This window comes from Octopus sinensis, linkage group LG23 (genome assembly GCF_006345805.1).
Source record: "Octopus sinensis linkage group LG23, ASM634580v1, whole genome shotgun sequence".
Classification (NCBI taxonomy): Eukaryota; Metazoa; Mollusca; class Cephalopoda; order Octopoda; family Octopodidae; genus Octopus; species Octopus sinensis.
In genome coordinates, this window is record NC_043019.1 from 23,693,428 (window position 1) to 23,711,633 (window position 18,206).

The 18,206-nt window shown below is 39.0% G+C and overlaps 1 protein-coding gene across 1 annotated transcript in view; it reads left to right on the forward strand.

Moving 5' to 3' along the window:
- Positions 1-3,223: 3,223 nt before the first annotated feature.
- Positions 3,224-18,206, forward strand: part of LOC115223468 — a 196,976-nt gene continuing 181,993 nt past the window's right edge. Inside the window, exon 1 of the mRNA XM_036512597.1 lies at positions 3,224-3,968. Coding sequence (XP_036368490.1) covers positions 3,960-3,968 — 9 coding nt within the window. The 5' untranslated portion in view covers positions 3,224-3,959. The remainder of the gene's footprint in view (positions 3,969-18,206) is intronic.

Here is an 18,206-nt window from a genome sequence, read left to right on the forward strand (position 1 = left end):
GTGTATGTAGGGGGTGGTTGAGGTGGCATTGGTGTTGGTAGTGGTGGTTGTGGTGGCAATATTCGTGTCGCCGGTGGAGGTGTTTGGTTGAGCTAATATTGGTGGTGGTGGTGTCGGTGTGTGAGAGGCGGCAGCTGTTGTATTTCGTGTTGGTCGTGTTGGGAAAGGCATTGATGGTGATGGTGATGGTGGCGGTTGTATTCCTGCCTGTGACTGTTAATAATTGTGGAAGTAATACATAATACTAGCGGTGTTGCTGTTGTCACAATGAGGGTGAAGGTGAGGTGGGGGGATACAATGGCTGTGGCTGGGGTGGGGGTGGGGGAATACAATGGCTGTGGCTGTGGTGGTAATGGTGGTTACGGTGGGTGTCGGAGAGCAAGCTTATCACTGAATTGAAACGACAGCAAATGTAAATATAGATATCACTCCGCTCGCCCCTAAACAAACCCACAGCCGAAGACTATTTAAAATATGGGGCAGGTGTCTTAATAGCGTCGATGGGTGATGATTCATATAATACCCCTTTAGGTCAGTGGGGCACAATGACGAATGTACAAACATATTTTTATATTCTTAGGACGATCATCCCTTTAGTATATCGGGCTAATGTTTATTTAGATATGAATAGTGTACAAGAGAAGAAGGGAACACAGAAGAATAATTTAAGTAAATATTCATTCGATCTTATGACATTACGTTTGCTTACTTTGACAACACATTTAGAGTTGTTTGGGGAGTTCAAAGTTATGTTCCGAACAGCGAGGCTGGCGAATCGACATGGCGGCCACTTGTCAAGATCCAGTTACAACATCCGGAAGAAACGTATTAACTTAATCAATTTCGGTGTAACAAACAAACCCGAGTTTGACACCAGCCGGCAACAAGCGATGTTGTTCAACCACAAAACAGTGTTTTTGACCTTTTTTTTAGCACGAATAAAAAAAAAAACCAACCACATGGTTCCGGGTTCAGTCCCACTGCGTGGCATCTTGGGCAAGTGTCTTCTGCTATAGCTCCGGGCCGACCAATGTCTTGTGAGTGGATTTGGTAGACGGAAACTGAAAGAAGCCTGTTGTATATATGTGTATATATATATATATAAGTGTGTGTGTATATGTTTGTGTGTCTGTGTTTGTCCCCCTAGCATTGCTTGACAACCGATGCTGGTGTGTTTACGTCCCCGTCACTTAGCGGTTCGGCAAAAGAGACCGATAGAATAAGTACTGGGCTTACAAAGAATAAGTCCCGGGGTCGATTTGCTCGACTAAAGGCGGTGCTCCAGCATGGCCGCAGTCAAATGACTGAAACAAGTAAAAAGGTAAAAGAGTTATAGCTTTTAGGTCATCGTCATCAAGCGATGGATTTTTGTTGCAGGAACAATTATGATTCGATCACATATCAGACGATCGATGAAATTCAAAGCTTTACTTTTCATTCCATTTTCACAGACGCTATCCACCCCAGTTTCCTCCATTCAATCATTAGAAAACTAATTAAACTATTATTTTCTTACGGTCATTTTTATATTCGCCAGTTGCTTCTCAAACTATTGTAAATTCACTCTTTCGAGACAATGCATCAGAAGATGGCAATATTAAACACTTATATGCATTTTGATGTATAAAAATGTCTCTTTTCTTTGATTCCAACATTTTTTTACCTTCTTTTACTTAATTCTTTATTGAACATTTAATTATATTTCAATGAAGCAAAGTATTATTTATTTCAGACATAAAACAACGGGTCATGGATTAATTTGAGATAAACTTTCCTATCATGCTAATGACGATCGCATTGATAAGCGATAGGGGCAGTACTGGATTTAGATAATCACTAAACAATGCTAGGGCCCCTCAAGCTGCATGTACCCTATCTTAATTACATAAATTATTAAAAGAGATATCTATGTGTTTTAATATTTCGTTTTTGGATTTGGTTTGCAAGATTCTTTATATGAGTTCGTGTGTTGAAGCATATTCTGTTGTGTCTGGGGAGAGTCATTTTCTTTTTGTACCTTATTATTTAACACACTCACCGGTAAAGTGGAAATTTTACCGGTGAGTGTGTTAAATAATAAGGCACAAAAAGAAAATGACTCTCCCCAGACACAACACAGTATGTGTTTTAAATTTTAGTGAAATCTTTGGGTGGAATATTTGAAGAGGCGGCCTGCAAACTTAGAGCTTTGGAGTCAACAAATCAAAAACTCGTCCTGAAGAGAGGGTACTGGCAGTAAATATATTTAATCTCGATCTGATCTTGGTTTTGGGGGCTTATAATGGCTTTCGGAAATATGGAGATCTTTTTACCGTTTGCCTCTTGTGATTTTATTGTTATTGTTCCTGTATTCGACAGAGTATTCAACAAAATGTATGGGTCTGTTTATATTTCAATAAATTTTGATCAGATTCGCTCCTTTTCTTTTTTAATTTTTTTTTTTTTTGAAGTTGCGATGTATGTTGAAGAAATTCACGAAATTCATGAAACTGTATTGGAAATATTTGACGAAAAAAAGCATTGATGATTGAAATAATTGTTTCTAATTCATGTACAAGGTAAGCAGGGGTTAAATGAAGAGGTTAAGTCGAAACTATCGATCTCAGGTCTTGATTGGTACTTGATTTGATCGAACCCGCAAAAATGAAAATACAATGTGGACGTCGATGTCATTTGAAATCACAATGTAAGGAACCGGACAAAATATCTGCCAGCGATCGAGAGTTTAGCGGTTCATATCCAGTCACAGCCAGTGCGTCGTAAACATGGTCATGAATTGGCTACAAAACGAACAACAACAACCCGTAGACGTAGGACTAACAAACGGGTAGTGGGCGTGACGTTGAGGATCGTGTTGGTTGATGACCACCACCCAGGAAATGCTCGGCTGATATGTTCATATTTATCTATTACTTCAATAACAACCAACAACAATAGGCAAATCTCAGCAAAATAAACAAAATGTAAACTGACCATTCTATTTCTCCACATTCCACATGTACACAGACATGCATTCTTAAAAAGAATCTAACTCCACTCAGCCGTGACCCTATCTGACAGTGTCACAATAGCTTACACCACCACCGCCACCACCACCAACAATGACACCACAGTCGCCATAACTATTACATCTGACTCCACCACCGACTTCGTCACAAACATCATCATCACCACCACCACCACCACACCATCCGCACTATTCGACTTTTATGCTAACCATAGGAACTGTTCGTTGTGGTGCAGTGGTAGAGGTAGGGGTACCGAGGAAGTGGGTGTCTCTAACCAATCGCCCTTCTCAGATTACGCACACCTTACAGTCAGGTGAGAGAGGAAGGGAGGAGAAGTTCGCACCTGTTCAAGTAACAAGTTGACTTACTCGACTGCTTTACTAGTACACATTCATTCTCACATATAAACGAGCCCAAAAAATATAAATACCTATTATAACTTTATAAAGTGAACAGAGCAAGTCTTTAATCGATCTCATCCCAAAAAGTAACACTTTACTTCCCATTATGTAAGACTTTCTTATACCGGAGCATAAACATATCACACAGATAACACACTCTGCCGCTTGTCAAGTGTTGCGGCGTTAGTAAAGACATATAGTAACACACATACAATTCATCTCTCTCTCTCTCTCTGTCTCTCTCTCTCCTTTGCATACTTTATATATAAATATATATAAAGTTTGTAAAAGGAGATACGTAAGACAGAAAGACCTAGATAACAAAAAAAGTTAAATAAGTTAAAAGAAAACACCGTCGTTTTGTAAGGTGGAGAGAGTGAAAGAAGGACGAGTTGAACAGTACTTATAACAACAAAAACAAAGCATTAACTACACAATTAAGGAAGTCGAAATATTTTTTTTAAAAAAGAGGGGATATCTATACACTCAACGCAGGTAATTAAGATATACAAAGAGCAACTGGATTACCACTTTACAACATATTTCTACAATGTCGAAGGTAAGTGTTTACTTTATTGTCAGAGTTTTACACACACACACACACACACAGACACACACACAATTATATTACCGTCAATTCATATCTGCTTGTTTCATGCTGCTATGGATTAGGCATGCAAGCACGCCGGGCGAAATACTTTGTGGGTATTTCGTCTGTCTTTACGTTCTGAGTTCAAATTCCGCCGAGGTCGACTTTGCCTTTCATCCTTTCGGAGTCGATAAATTAAGTACCAGTTACGCACTGGGGTCGATGTAATCTACTTAATACCTATGTCTGTCCTTGTTTGTCCCCTCTGCGTTTAGCTCCTTGTGGGTAATAAAGAAATAGGTATTTCGTCTGTCTTTACGTTCTGAGTTCAAATTTTGCCGAGGTCGACTTTGCCTTTCATCCTTTCGGGGTCAATAAATTAAGTACCAGTTACGCACTGGGGTCGATGTAATCGACTTAATACCTATGTCTGTCCTTGTTTGTCCCCTCTGTCTTTAGCCCTCCTTGTGGGTAATAAAGAAATAGGTATTTCGTCTGTCTTTTGAGTTCTGAGTTCAAAATTGCCTGAGGTTTATTCTTGCGCCGCTCATCCTTTCGGGGTCAATAAATTAAGTACCAGTTACGCACTGGGGTCGATCTAATCGATTGGGTCCCCTCCCCCAAAATTTCGGGCTTTGTGCCTAAAGTAAAAAAGGATACACACACACACACACACACACCACACACACACACACACATGGTACTTGCGTGTCGGTGATAAAGGTATTCTTATTTACGTTGTTCTATATAATTATAATAGCGTATTGCGTCTATCTATCTATCTATCTATCTATCTATCTATCTATCTATCTATCCCCCATATATTTTAATTAATATAATATCTATTTATTAACACACATCGCATTATATATACATACATACTACATATATATATATATACCACACACACACACACACACACACACACACACACACACACATATATATTATATATATATTATATATATATATATTATATATATATATACACACACACACATATACATATATACATACACGCACGCATATATGTGTGCATATCATACACACACACACACAATACTGATGTAATCAGAGGTCTTAAAGTAACAAATTTTTGCAGTGGAACTCGAAGTAAATAAAGGTATAAATAAAAACGTATAAAATTTCAGTGAAGAAAAAAAAAAACAAAACAAAAAAAACTGGAGGCTATCTTGAACTTTTCTTTTTATCCAAGTTTTTTTCTTTTTCTTTTTTTGTTAAAATCCAATACGCGCTTTTCTTACATGTAGCGTTGTCCGACTGCAAAAAAAGTCTACTCTCGATTCTTCTAATGTAAACGCTAGAAATTCTAGTTTCAGCTGTGCTATTAAATCTTTGAAAACTAAATTCTTTCTGTAAGCATAAGACTCACAAGACGAATACAGAAATGAACGAAAACTCTTTTACGTATCTCTTACACTAAGATCATCCATCTTCTCCAAAAGCCTGTGAGATGCTGGGGTCAAAACTTGAATCTTTTTTTCGGCCCGAAATGTGTGTGAACTTGCACAGTATGGACGGGGATACAGTTATGTTGTCTTATTATGCTAATATGAATTATTTATGCGCGCTTCTATTATGAATGTCAATTCATGATATGAAACTATGAACGTCTGTACGATTATGTGTCTATTTGTATAGGCTTATATAACTATATAAGCCTACCGGCGGTAAGAGGAAGTAGGGATGTATGTGGTCGAGCATTATCCACGTGTGTGTGTGCCTGCGCGTGTGTGTATATCTATCTATCTATCTATCTATCTATCTGTCTGTCTGTCTGTCTGTCTGTCTATCTATCTATCTATCTATCTATCTGCCTGCCTGCCTGTCTGTCTGTCTGTCTGTCTGTCTACCTATCTATCTATCCATCTATCTATCTATCTATTTATCTATCTCACTCTGTGTGTATGTCTCTCTCTCTCTCTCTCCTCTCTCTCCCTCTCTCTCTCTGTGAAAGTGAGTGGAGATAGTGGGTAGGACGTTGTACTCACGATCGCAAAATCGTGGTTTTTATCCTCAAACCGGAAACACATTTTGTCGACATCAAACACACTAAAATATTTTTTATTCGTAGAAAAACATAGAAATACATAAAAACTTGATGTCTTCAAAGTTTTTCAAAGCAACTCATTGTAATTTTAAAATTATCTGAACAATTACACTTCGAATGAAATATAATTTTCTTTTGTTTTTTAATCAACATCTGTGTGTTATGCTTAACATTCATCTTCAATCCCGTCTTGCCTATATTTGCGTTTCTTAGTACAATGTAGATTTTCATTCTATTGCTTATCTTTATTGATGTTTGTTCCATATCGCCTACAACCCAGAATAAACGTTTCTTTTAACGTCCTCCTACATCGTATCAATAATACTGAATTCTAAAATTGTCACACATTCACAGACGCAAGTGGAGCATAACCTATTTCTTTATTACCCACAAGGGGCTAAACACAGAGGGGACAAACAAGGACAGACATAGGTATTAAGTCGATTACATCGACCCCAGTGCGTAACTGGTACTTAATTTATCGACCCCGAAAGGATGAAAGGCAAAGTCGACCTCGGCGGAATTTGAACTCACAACGTAACGCAGACGAAATACCGCTAAGCATTTCGCCCGGCGTGCTAACGTTTCTGCCAGCTCGTCGCTTCGATATATCCGGTTCGATCTATCCAATAATTTTACTAGTATTTTATCGATCCACAAAGGATGGGAACAGGTTTCATCATAGAAGATAATGAAAAGTAACTGACCACAGCAACTTTAATCGTAGCGACTAATGAGAACTAACCACGGTAAGGTTTAATCGATGAAGATGCTGAGAGACAAATGATCACAATAAGGTTGAATCGTAGGTGTATTGAGTGCAAACTGACAACAACAGGTTTAATAACAGAAGATCGGAAACTGATTGCCGTAGGTAGTTTTATTACGCATCTTACGAGTTCATTGTTACATCGTGTAAAAATATTTTTCTAACCTAGGCGGGTGACCAGATAACACAATGGACTCTAATACTTGATTGAGACGAGAGCAGTCAACCTCACTTAATTATTTGTTGAGATCGTTTTGAAGACAGCATGCAAGAATGTGATGTTAATGTTTATATTTTATGATTACCGCAAATTTCCTTAACTTGACATAAAGATATTGGATCGTCCCATAAATAATGTGGGCTTTATATTATACTTCTTTTATTTCTCAAAATTAAGATAAACAAAGTTCTTTTTTAATCTAAAATATACTCTCCTTCGTTTTCTACAATGCTCTTCAATCTGTCTGGCAGACTCGCTAGGCCCTTCTTCCATAATTCTCTTGTCCGTGACGAAAAATACTCCTCCAGTACTCTTCTGACCTTGAAGAGTGCTGAATAAATGATAATCAGATGGGGCAATGCCCAGCGAATATGATGGGTAGGGTATCGTTTCCTATTCAAACTGCTCCAGCCTTTGGAATGTCATCCTTGATGTATGTGGCCGAGCATTATCCTCACGGAAGAAGACCTTTTATCTTGAAATCAAAGATGGTCGTTTTTCTTCTAGCGCTGACTTAAGCCGCTCAAGCTGCTTGCAGTAGATCCCCTTTGTTATCGCTTGGTTTAGGTTTAAAAGTTCAAAGTGGATTAAATCTTTCATATCCCACCAAACAGATAACAATACCTTACGTGGGTGAAGACCTTCTTTACCCTGGTGTGCCGGTGTTTCTCCTTTCCCCATCGACCGTCTTCGACGCTTAACAGTTTTGTAGAGAACCCACCAGTCACTATTCGGTAAAAAAAGTTCATTGGTGAGACGTGACAGCAAAGAAGCGCACACATTCACTCTCTGCGCGCGATTAGACTCAGAAAGTTTGTGAGGAATCCATTGATCCAATTTCCTGACTTTTCCGATGGCACGCAGGTGTCAATGAATGGTTGACCGACCACATCAAAGCTTCTCTGCTAGTTCCTCAACAGTTACGATGGGATTTTGTTCCACCAGGGTTTGCAGGACTTCCTCGTCGAGCTCTGCACATCTTCCCGGACGAGGCTCCTTTTCTTGGCTGTAGTTTCCAGCTCGGAATTTTTGGAACCATCTTCCCGGACGAGGCTCCTCTTCTTGGCTGTAGTTTCCGGTTCGGAATTTTTGGAACCATCGTTGACACTGGCTTACGCTTATTATCCGATCCCCATATATTGCATTAATATTCCTCGCACTTTCCGTTGCATTGTTGCCTTTATTGAACTCATAAAGCAAAATATGCCGAATATACTCCTTTGGCACTTCCATTTTATCTTTGAAAAACTAACTGTTAAAATCGAACTGCACTCTTCAAAACTTGCACTAAGAATAACTGCAAGGTAAAATTACTACTTGCTTTTATAGCAAGTTGATGCAGCTAGTTTATCCCGTCCCCCTCCGACTTTTAGTTCGGACATTGAAAAAACTGCATTATTTAGGGATGACCCAATAAATTTCGATTTATACTGAATCAATTTTTATATCTTTGCACCACTTAAAAACATAACGACAACTAATTCAAATATCACAAGAAAGAATTGATATGGGAACAATCAGTATAAGATTCATTCTTTGAAAAAACTTCTTAAGCCTTTCTGAAAAGTGTCGGAATCACTGTTGATCATGAGTAAAACAATGTTTTCTCAGTGCCACCAAATAGAGAGCAAATGGTCAGCTGCCCATCAGAGTTTCTAAATTCATTGGGACATCCAGGAGCTCAACAGTTTGAATTAAATCATAAAGTAGGACTTGTTCCCATAATTTCTTTGTGTCCTGGATGCACCATGCCTGGTTGTAAAAAATTGCATACTCTTTGACCTTACCTAGGTGTTTCGTGTATTTTAATATCGAACAGCATCTCCCAGGTGAGGCAGCCGAAGTTGATCAGAACCTGACTTGAGTACCGGCAGCAAAATGTCCAAATATCAAAAGCCATCTGATGGCTTTCTACGCAGCTTCACTTACACTAAGAATGCTTTTTTCTCCTTTGTTCCATCCGAGAAATCCAATCAGTTGAGGACTTTTCAGAGAGTGCATCCCGCAAAGCTTTTAGAGCACACTTCTGTAACATTGTCAATAGGTTTATATATTTTCCAGCCTCTCTTCTAGCACTTTCCCATCGGTTCCTTGTGCTGGGCACGTTTGTGACCATTGACGAATCCCACAGTCAGATAGGAAGTACGTGACTGCAATTGGTAAAGACTTTCATGGACGGCCGTATGTTGGTGGTTCACATGTTTGGAATTAGAACAATAAGTTTATACAGGTTGTATAACAAAACGTGTGTACGCGCACACGGTCGTCTAGACACGTTTTTCTCTTAATGCTTGACTATAGTTATTTTTGTGTCTGGTTTCCGTTATTTGTAGTTTTGAATACGGTTTGTGCGTGAGTTTCTCTCTCTCTCTCTTTCTCTCGTTGTGTGTGTAAGGGAATTTGCTGGCAAGGCGTGTGAATTTCCCTTCTTATTCACATGATATAAAGCTATGAATGAAATTCGACAGTTTTAATAGAAAATCTGAGTCTGTTTTCTGTATAGCAATGGAAATCGATGTAATCCAGCCACAGACTCTCTTCGGAGAGAGGAAAACAATATGAAGTTGATCCTTGGCCGGAGATTTTAGTTGTCATCATCAGTTCTGTCGTCATTAGACGCCATGTTACCTGAGCTGTATATGTATATATTGTGTATGTATACGTGTGTGTATATATGTGTGCGCGCGCGCGTGTGCGTGTGAATATATATACGTGTGTGTGTGAATGTGTGAATATGTGTATAAATGTGTGTGGGTGTGAATATCTGTGTGTGCGTGTGTATATGTGTGGGAATATGTGTGTGAATGTGAGTGTATATATGCATAGATATGTGTAAGTATATATGTGTATGTGTATATGTATATATAAGTGTATATATATATATATATATACATACATGTGTATGAATATGTGTGTCAATATATAAATATATATATATATATACATGGGTATATATATATATATATATATATATATATATATACAATGAATGTATGTATATGTGTATATCTATGAATATATGTATGAATATATATATCTATACATCCATCCATCCATACATACATACATACATACATACATACATACATACATACATACTAATGACTGAAACAAATGGCGGTGCTCCAGCATGGCCGCTGTCAAATGACTGAAACAAGTAAAAGAGTATACATACATGTATATAATCACAACAGACACGCGTACGTTACGAAATACCAGACACAATATAAACACAAAACCACTGAGATGCGTAATTGTCGAACAAAGCAACAAGCAGCAGCAGCAGCAGCAGTTGCTGGGCTGACAGGTTCAACCTTATCAAAGAGACCAATTCATTCTAAGCCGCTAGGATTTCCCGTCATATTATTCCCCTACATGGTGTGGAGCTGGCAGCAACGTTAGCACACCGGGCGAAATGCGTAGCCGTATTTTATCTGCCGCTACGTACTGAGTTCAAATTCCGCCGAGGTCGACTTTCGGGGGTCGATTAAATCAGTACCAGTTACGCACTGGGGTCGATGTAATCGACTTAATCCGTTTGTCTGTCCTTGTTTGTCCCCTCTGTGTTTAGCCCCCTGTGGGTAGTAAAGAAATATATTTATATATATATATCACACCCTGTTGTACTAATTTAGTTGTTTAGTTAGTTTTGTCTAACCCCAGGTCAGCCTTGATCGAACGGATCTATAATCAAAGGCATTCCAGTATTGACTACCACACCCCGCTTTTCTATGTGCGGGGAAATCCAGAACGACGTAACCGCTGTCACTCCCGCCGCCGCCACACTCCCACACACGTCCACATGCTTAGAAGAACGTTCTGAGACACCCACGCAGTCAAACTGTCTCTTCCCTAAACGAACAAACCACTCTTAGAAACATATTAAAAACAAACACTTTACAGATTTAATACAAACAATTAAGGAACCAGATAAGACACACTCACGCGTACACACACGTCTGTCTCTTGTCGCTTCTCTGCCAAGTGACGTGATTGCGCCGACATGAAAGAAACGACCAGCTCGTAGAAACAACATCGACAAGAATTAGGCGGAAGTGACGTTGTATGACGTCATCGTTGGTGATTTGACAGTCGGGTTGTGACCACCACCACCACCCACGTTTATCACCTGTTGATAACCAGATAGCAAACGACTTCTACGTGACAGCTTGACCTGCTAGAAACAACAACCAAAATCTCTCTTGAACCACGCACCATTGTCTGGGAAGACATTTTAGATAGCGAACGTAGTCCTGGATTCTTTGGATATAGGAAAAATAGACGTGATTGTCACGGTTGGAATACCTTTGTGTAGGAGTCTGCTCTATCAATGTTGACCTGAGGTTAAACAACTACGACGAGAACAATAGTTTACATCAGTTGAGTGTGGCGGTCGCTTATTTTGCTAGAAATAGCAACAAAAATCTCCCTCAAATCACACCTTACTAAGGAATAGCACATTGGACTAACCCTAGTCACGGCAACAGAAAAAGCTGGGATGGTCACGGCTGGAACGTTTCAGACCACAGACCTGTTTACTGAGGTTCAACTAATATTTTCTTACTTACTTACTTACCTCACCCTCCTCCTCCTCCACCTACTACTACTACTACCACCACCACCACCACTACTACTACTACTACTACTATAACCACCACCACCACTACTACTGCTACCACCACCACCACCACCACTACTACTGCTACCACCACCACCACCACTACTACTACTACTGCTACCACCACCACCACCACCACCACCACCACTACTACTGCTACCACCACCACCACCACTACTACTACTACTACTACTACTACTACTAAGAAATTGTTGAAAGAGCAAAAGTATATATATATATCGTGTTCATCCGATTACTGGAGCTGAACTCTTTAGAAATTGTGATCACAGAGGGTGTCCAACTCAGAAAGTTAAGTGACCCCAATAAGTTGGCCTTGATAAGATACGAATCGCTAAACCGCGGAATGCAATAAACAACAGCCAACCCATTTGTTTTAATCTAATCTAACTTGTAACTGTCGATTTCCAATACGTCTAAAGAAGGCGGAGCGCTTAAATGCTGAAGTAAGGCGAAACTTTGCTAACCGCAATGTCACGCTGGAAGGTTTACGTTTAGGTCACAATTGTAAGGAGAATGCACATATGTAGATCAAATGAACGGAGAGCTCACGAGTATACAAGAAAGGTGTAAAATCTTGTTTAGCTGTCGCTCACTGGCGCGTATGCCCTGTTAGCTTGAGCCTCGTTTTCGCTCGTTGTTTCGATGTCTTTCTTATCGCAAGCTGACATATACACTCGCTCTTGGTCCTCCCGCTCTTGACCTCGCAGAAAAACATCGAAGATGTGACAGTTGGAAAGAGAAAGGGATGCACTAATACTAAATTGGTACTCGTTTACAGCCGAGTAGAATTGGTCGCACAGCCGAGAAATCAAACAAACGTCGGATCTTTTTGGTTTGAACGGCAGTTTTTTAAAATACTTTCCACGTAACTAAACACTTTTAAACTTCGTATACTGGTAGAATGTATTTATAAAACATCTTTTTCTCTTGGCTTTATTGAGAAAATTCTATAGTTTGTAAGATGTTTGTTGTTTTTTTCTTCAATTTCTGCAATTTCAACCAATCAATGACGTCTATTGGAGGTGAAAACATTCTGTGCCGTATGAATATGTCCGTCGTTTAAGAAAACAGATTGGGTTTATTTACATTTCTGAAGAAAAAAATATACTCTTCTCCCCAACCCTAACCCCAACCCTAACTAACCCAAACTAGCCCTAACCCTAAACCAGATTGAAATGCAATAGATCGATAATAGGGTCATAATTATGGGTGACAATTTCATATGACACCACTAGAAAAAACTGCCGTTCAAACCGAAAATATCCAAAACGTCTGTATGATCGCAAACCCATGCAAAGAAAATTATTTCTCATAGATTATAATGTATCGACAATAATTACTTATTATATTTAATTCGGTCAGAGTCGATAAAATAAACACCAGTCGTATACTAGGGTCGATGTAACCAATTTTAACCGATGCAAACCAATTTTAACCGATGTAAACGATTTTCCTGAGCTGTGATCACCCTCATGGTCTGCACTAATTACTAGTCAGTGACTCTCTCCCCAGGAGTCGATCCTATGGTATTCCTTCCCGCATGGTTTTCTGGAGGTCAGTGACTAACAACTGCCGAAGAGGAACATTAAAAACGACGATATCAGGCGGCGAGCTGGCAGAAACGTTAGCACGCCGGGCGAAATGTGCAGCCGTATTTCGTCTGCCGTTACGTTCTGAGTTCAAATTCCGCCGAGGTCGACTTTGCCTTTCATCCTTTCGGGGTCGATTAAACAAGTACCAGTTACGCACTGGAGTCGACATAATCGACTTAATCCGTTTGTCTGTCCTTGTTTGTCCTCTCCGTGTTTAGCCCCTTGTGGGTAGTAAAGAAATAGATACCAGCTGTCCAGCTATCTGCAAACAATCAGCTGGTCCTTTTCCTTAATGTCATGTCAACTTAACGATTATCTCCCTTGCTCATATAAAGCTTGCTTTTAATTGTCATTTAGTAATCATGACGCATCCTCCCGAGACGGAGATGATTTTAATAAATCAAGAATTAACGTTGTATGGTATTTGATAGACCTGTATTTATCTGTTATTCAAACACATACCAGTGACCACTGGCCACTGAGTTATTATTCTAAGCTTATTTTTATTTAAGTTAAATGAACGTATTTCGTGGACAGACATGCTTTTAAGATGACCTCACCTTCACAATGGTTCAAATGACTCCAGGTTCAAATCCCTATACCATATCACATAATCACACTACTACTACTACTACTACTACTACTACTACTGTTGCTACCTACACTACCACTCTCCAAACCACTACACCATCATTTTCACCGCTACCACAACACAGCACTTACACTATTACTACTACTACTACTACTACTACTACTACTACTACTACTACTACTACTACTACTACTACTGTTGCTACCGACACTACCACTCTCCAAACCACTACACCATCATTTTCACCGCTACCACAACACAGCACTTACACTATTACTACTACTACTACTACTACTACTACTACTACTACTACTACTACTACTACTACTCCTACTACTACGTAACCACTCCCTCCCCCCGCACTCGTCACCCCATCCTCCTCACAACTTCTCAAGTCAAACTATGACCCAATTGTAGCTTTGTTCAGATTTTCATTGAATTCTTGTCAGGTAAGACTGACCTGTGTAATTTGCGTGGGGTGGGGGAAGTGTGTGCGCATAAATATGTGTGTGTGAGAGAGAATATGCGTTGGGATTTGTGTGTGTGTGAATATGTGTGTGGGGTTTGTGCGTGTATGTGTGTAAATATGTGTGGGGATTTGTGTGTGTGAATATGCGTGTGGGGTTTGTGTGTGTGTGTGTATGTGAGAATGTGTGTGGTGTTTGTTTGTGTGTTGTGTGTGAGAATGTGTGTGGTGTTTGTGTGTGTGTGAGAATGTGTGTGGGGTTTGTGTGTGTGTGTGTGTGTGAGAATATGCGTGGGGGTTTGTGCGTGTGTGTAAATATGTGTGGAGATTTGTATGTGAATATGTGTGTGGAGTTTGTGTATGTGTGTGTGAATGTGTGGGAATTTGTGTGTGGGAATATGTGTGTGGGGTTTGTGTGAATGTGTGTGTGTCTGTGAGAATGTGTATGTGGGGTTTGTGTGTGTGTTTATGAGAATATGTGTGTGGGGTTTCTGTGTGTATGTGGGGTTTGTATGTGTGCGTAAGTGAGAATATGTGTGTGGGGTTTGTGTGTGTGTGTGTGTGTGTATATACGTGCTTTGATGTCTATTCGTGTGTGTTAGCTTGTGTCTGTGTGTGTGCGCGCGCGCGTCTGTGTGATTGTGCTTGTGTTTGTGAATAAATGTGTTTGTGTGTGTGTGGGCGTGAGTAAATATGTTTGTGTGTGTGTGATTGGATCTATAACGTAAATTTTGCATTTGTCTCTGTTTGTGGCTGTATGAGGATGTGTGTGTGTGTGTGTGTGTGTGTGTGTGTGTGTGTATGTGTGTGTGTGTGTGTGTGTGTGTGTGCGTGCGTGTTTAATGTTTGTGTGTATATAGGTTGGCAATCTATGCATCTGCTTGTGTGCGTGTGAGTGCAGCCGTATCTGCAAGATCGTGTATGTGTGTACTTGTGTGTATATTTATGTATATGTGTGTATATGCGTGTGTATGTCTGTCTGTATGTATGTAAGTCTGTTTATGATTGTATGTGTGTGTGTATATGTATAAGTGGATGGCTACGTGTATGCGTGTTTGTTCGCATGTATGTATGTAGGCATGTGTGCACTGAATGTGCATGAATGTGTGTGTGTATGAGGTGTGTACTTATGGTTTTATTGCACTTCATGGATTAATATTATACGCTCCATTTTTTCACTCTACTTTCAAACAGGTCGTTTGCAACTCTCTTTGTGTGAGTGTGTGTGTGTGTGTTGTGTGTGTGTGTGTGTGTGCGTGTCTACCTATTTGTGTTGCATTTGTGTGTACGCACAATGGCCTTTTCCATTTCAGTGAAATCTGGTGATTAAATAAAACGTGCAATACGATGAAAAGCATCTCTCTCTCCTTCTCTCTCTCTCTCTCTCTCTCTCTCTCTCTCTCTATATATATATATATATATATATATATATATATATATATATATATAATTTCAACAATTGAGGGCAAAATTAATTAATTATTAATCAATTTCACCAAGTGTTCAGTATGCAAAGGGACCATTCAAGGCGAATTCAATTATTACATTATATAAAAGGGCTTAGTAAAATAAATTACTTTGCCGCATACTGAACTCATTAGAAATAGCAGCTAAAAAACTTTTTTAAAGCTATTTCTAATACTTAAAGAAAATCTCTCTCATATATAGTGTTTGCTAATTCAACTCACAAAAGTGAGTTGAATTGGCTAAACTGGCAAAATGACCATTCCGAAATATAACAATATATATATATATATATATTATATAAAAGGGCTTAGTAAAATAAATTACTTTGCCGCATACTGAACTCATTAGAAATAGCAGCTAAAAAACTTTTTTAAAGCTATTTCTAATACTTAAAGAAAATCTCTCTCATATATAGTGTTTGCTTAATTCAACTCACAAAAGTGAGTTGAATTAAGCAAACACTATATATGAGAGAGATTTTCTTTAAGTATTAGAAATAGCTTTAAAAAAGTTTTTTAGCTGCTATTTCTAATGAGTTCAGTATGCGGCAAAGTAATTTATTTTACTAAGCCCTTTTATATAATATATATATATATATATATTGTTATATTTCGGAATGGTCATTTTGCCAGTTTAGCCAATAAAAACACACGCATTATATATTTGGTGTTATTTTGCTTCAGTGTTATTTATTTTTTACATTAATCTTAATCTTATTTCGGCCAGAGCTCTTTCGTCACACTCCTGTGACCGCATCAGTGGTCCTTTGTTTTCTTCTTTCGTATTATTGGCTAAACTGGCAATATGACCATTCCGAAATATAACAATATCTGTTTCAACACACGACTTCACATAAAAAATCTTGCACAACAAATATTTAAACGTATATATATATATATATATATATATATACGAGGGGTAGTAAAAAAATTATCCTCACTTTTGCCATAACATATCTTCATTATTGTCACACTGCCTTCTGCGCATGCGTGGTTGTAGTTGGTACTATTGTGGTCACGTGATCGAAGTTTGAGCCGGATCGCGCCATTTTTCTTTCTGGCTTTACATGGCCGCTCCACTAGCAATGTCCACCAAAGAGGAACAAACAGCAGCGATCCGAGAGATGATAAGGGTGAACCGGTTCACCATTAGCATCTCTCCAGCTTGCTGAATCTTCTCGTCAGTGGTGGAGGTTGACAGGCGTCTTGCTCCCTCTTCGTGCGTCACCTTTGTCCGGCCACTTTTAAACTTCTCGATCCACTCATACACACTTCTACGCAGTAGTGTACTCTCTCCGTATTGTGCTAAAAGCCTCCGATGAATTCCAGCACTTGACACACCTTCCGACCATAGAAATCGGATCGCTGCTTTTTGTTCTTCTTTGCTGCACATTGCTAGAGGAGCGGCCATGCTTACACTATAAAGTCAAAAAGAAAAATGATGCGATCAGACTTAAACTTCGATCACATGACCACAATAGTACCAACTACAAGCACGCATGCGCAGAAGGCAGTGTGACAATAAAGATATATTATGGTAAAAGTGCGGAAAATTTTTGACTTCCCCTCATATATATATATATATAAGTAGTTGAATGAATTATCCTAGTATGGATAATTCGGGTAACCGATACCCGGGTAGCAAATTCACGTCAGAAAACACGGTTGAAGCTACATGCCAAGGGCAGAAATCACGTGCTTTCGTGTGGAGATTTGTGTGTTTTTTTTACTATAAACAAATGAAAGAACGGAGTCGAACGACGATTTAACAAAATTCCTTTATTCTCGACATATGCTTCAAAAACTGCAGTCTTCGAAACATACGTCGAGAATAAAGGAATTTTGTTAAATCGTCGTTCGACTCCATTCTTTCATTTATATATATATATATATATATATATATATATATATATATATATACACACATTTTCTCGGACAAGTGCAAGGGACTTGTTTCTGCCTAATTTCAACATCATTTGCCAAAATAGTAGCGAAAAAATTTCCCAGTAAATCTGTATTATTAATGGGGAAGAAGAACTGAATTTTTTTCGGAATGAAATAACTTCCAAACATTACCCAGACTATCCACATCATGCATATCAGGAGATATGGTCAATAGCAGTCGTTAGTGTTTGTATGTGAATGTGTTAACGTGAATGTAAGTACATTTGCTCAAGATGGCTTCGTAGTGTATGTGTGTGCGAGTGAGACTGCGTGCACGTATATGTGCAGGTGTGAGCGCGTGTAAATGTGTGTTCGCGTAGATGTACCGGGATGTATGACCAAAAGAAACTTAGTAACACACACACACACACACACACAAAACCAACAAGACACACACAACCACATATACATATATATTCAACTTACCCCTCCCCTCAAAATTGCTGACC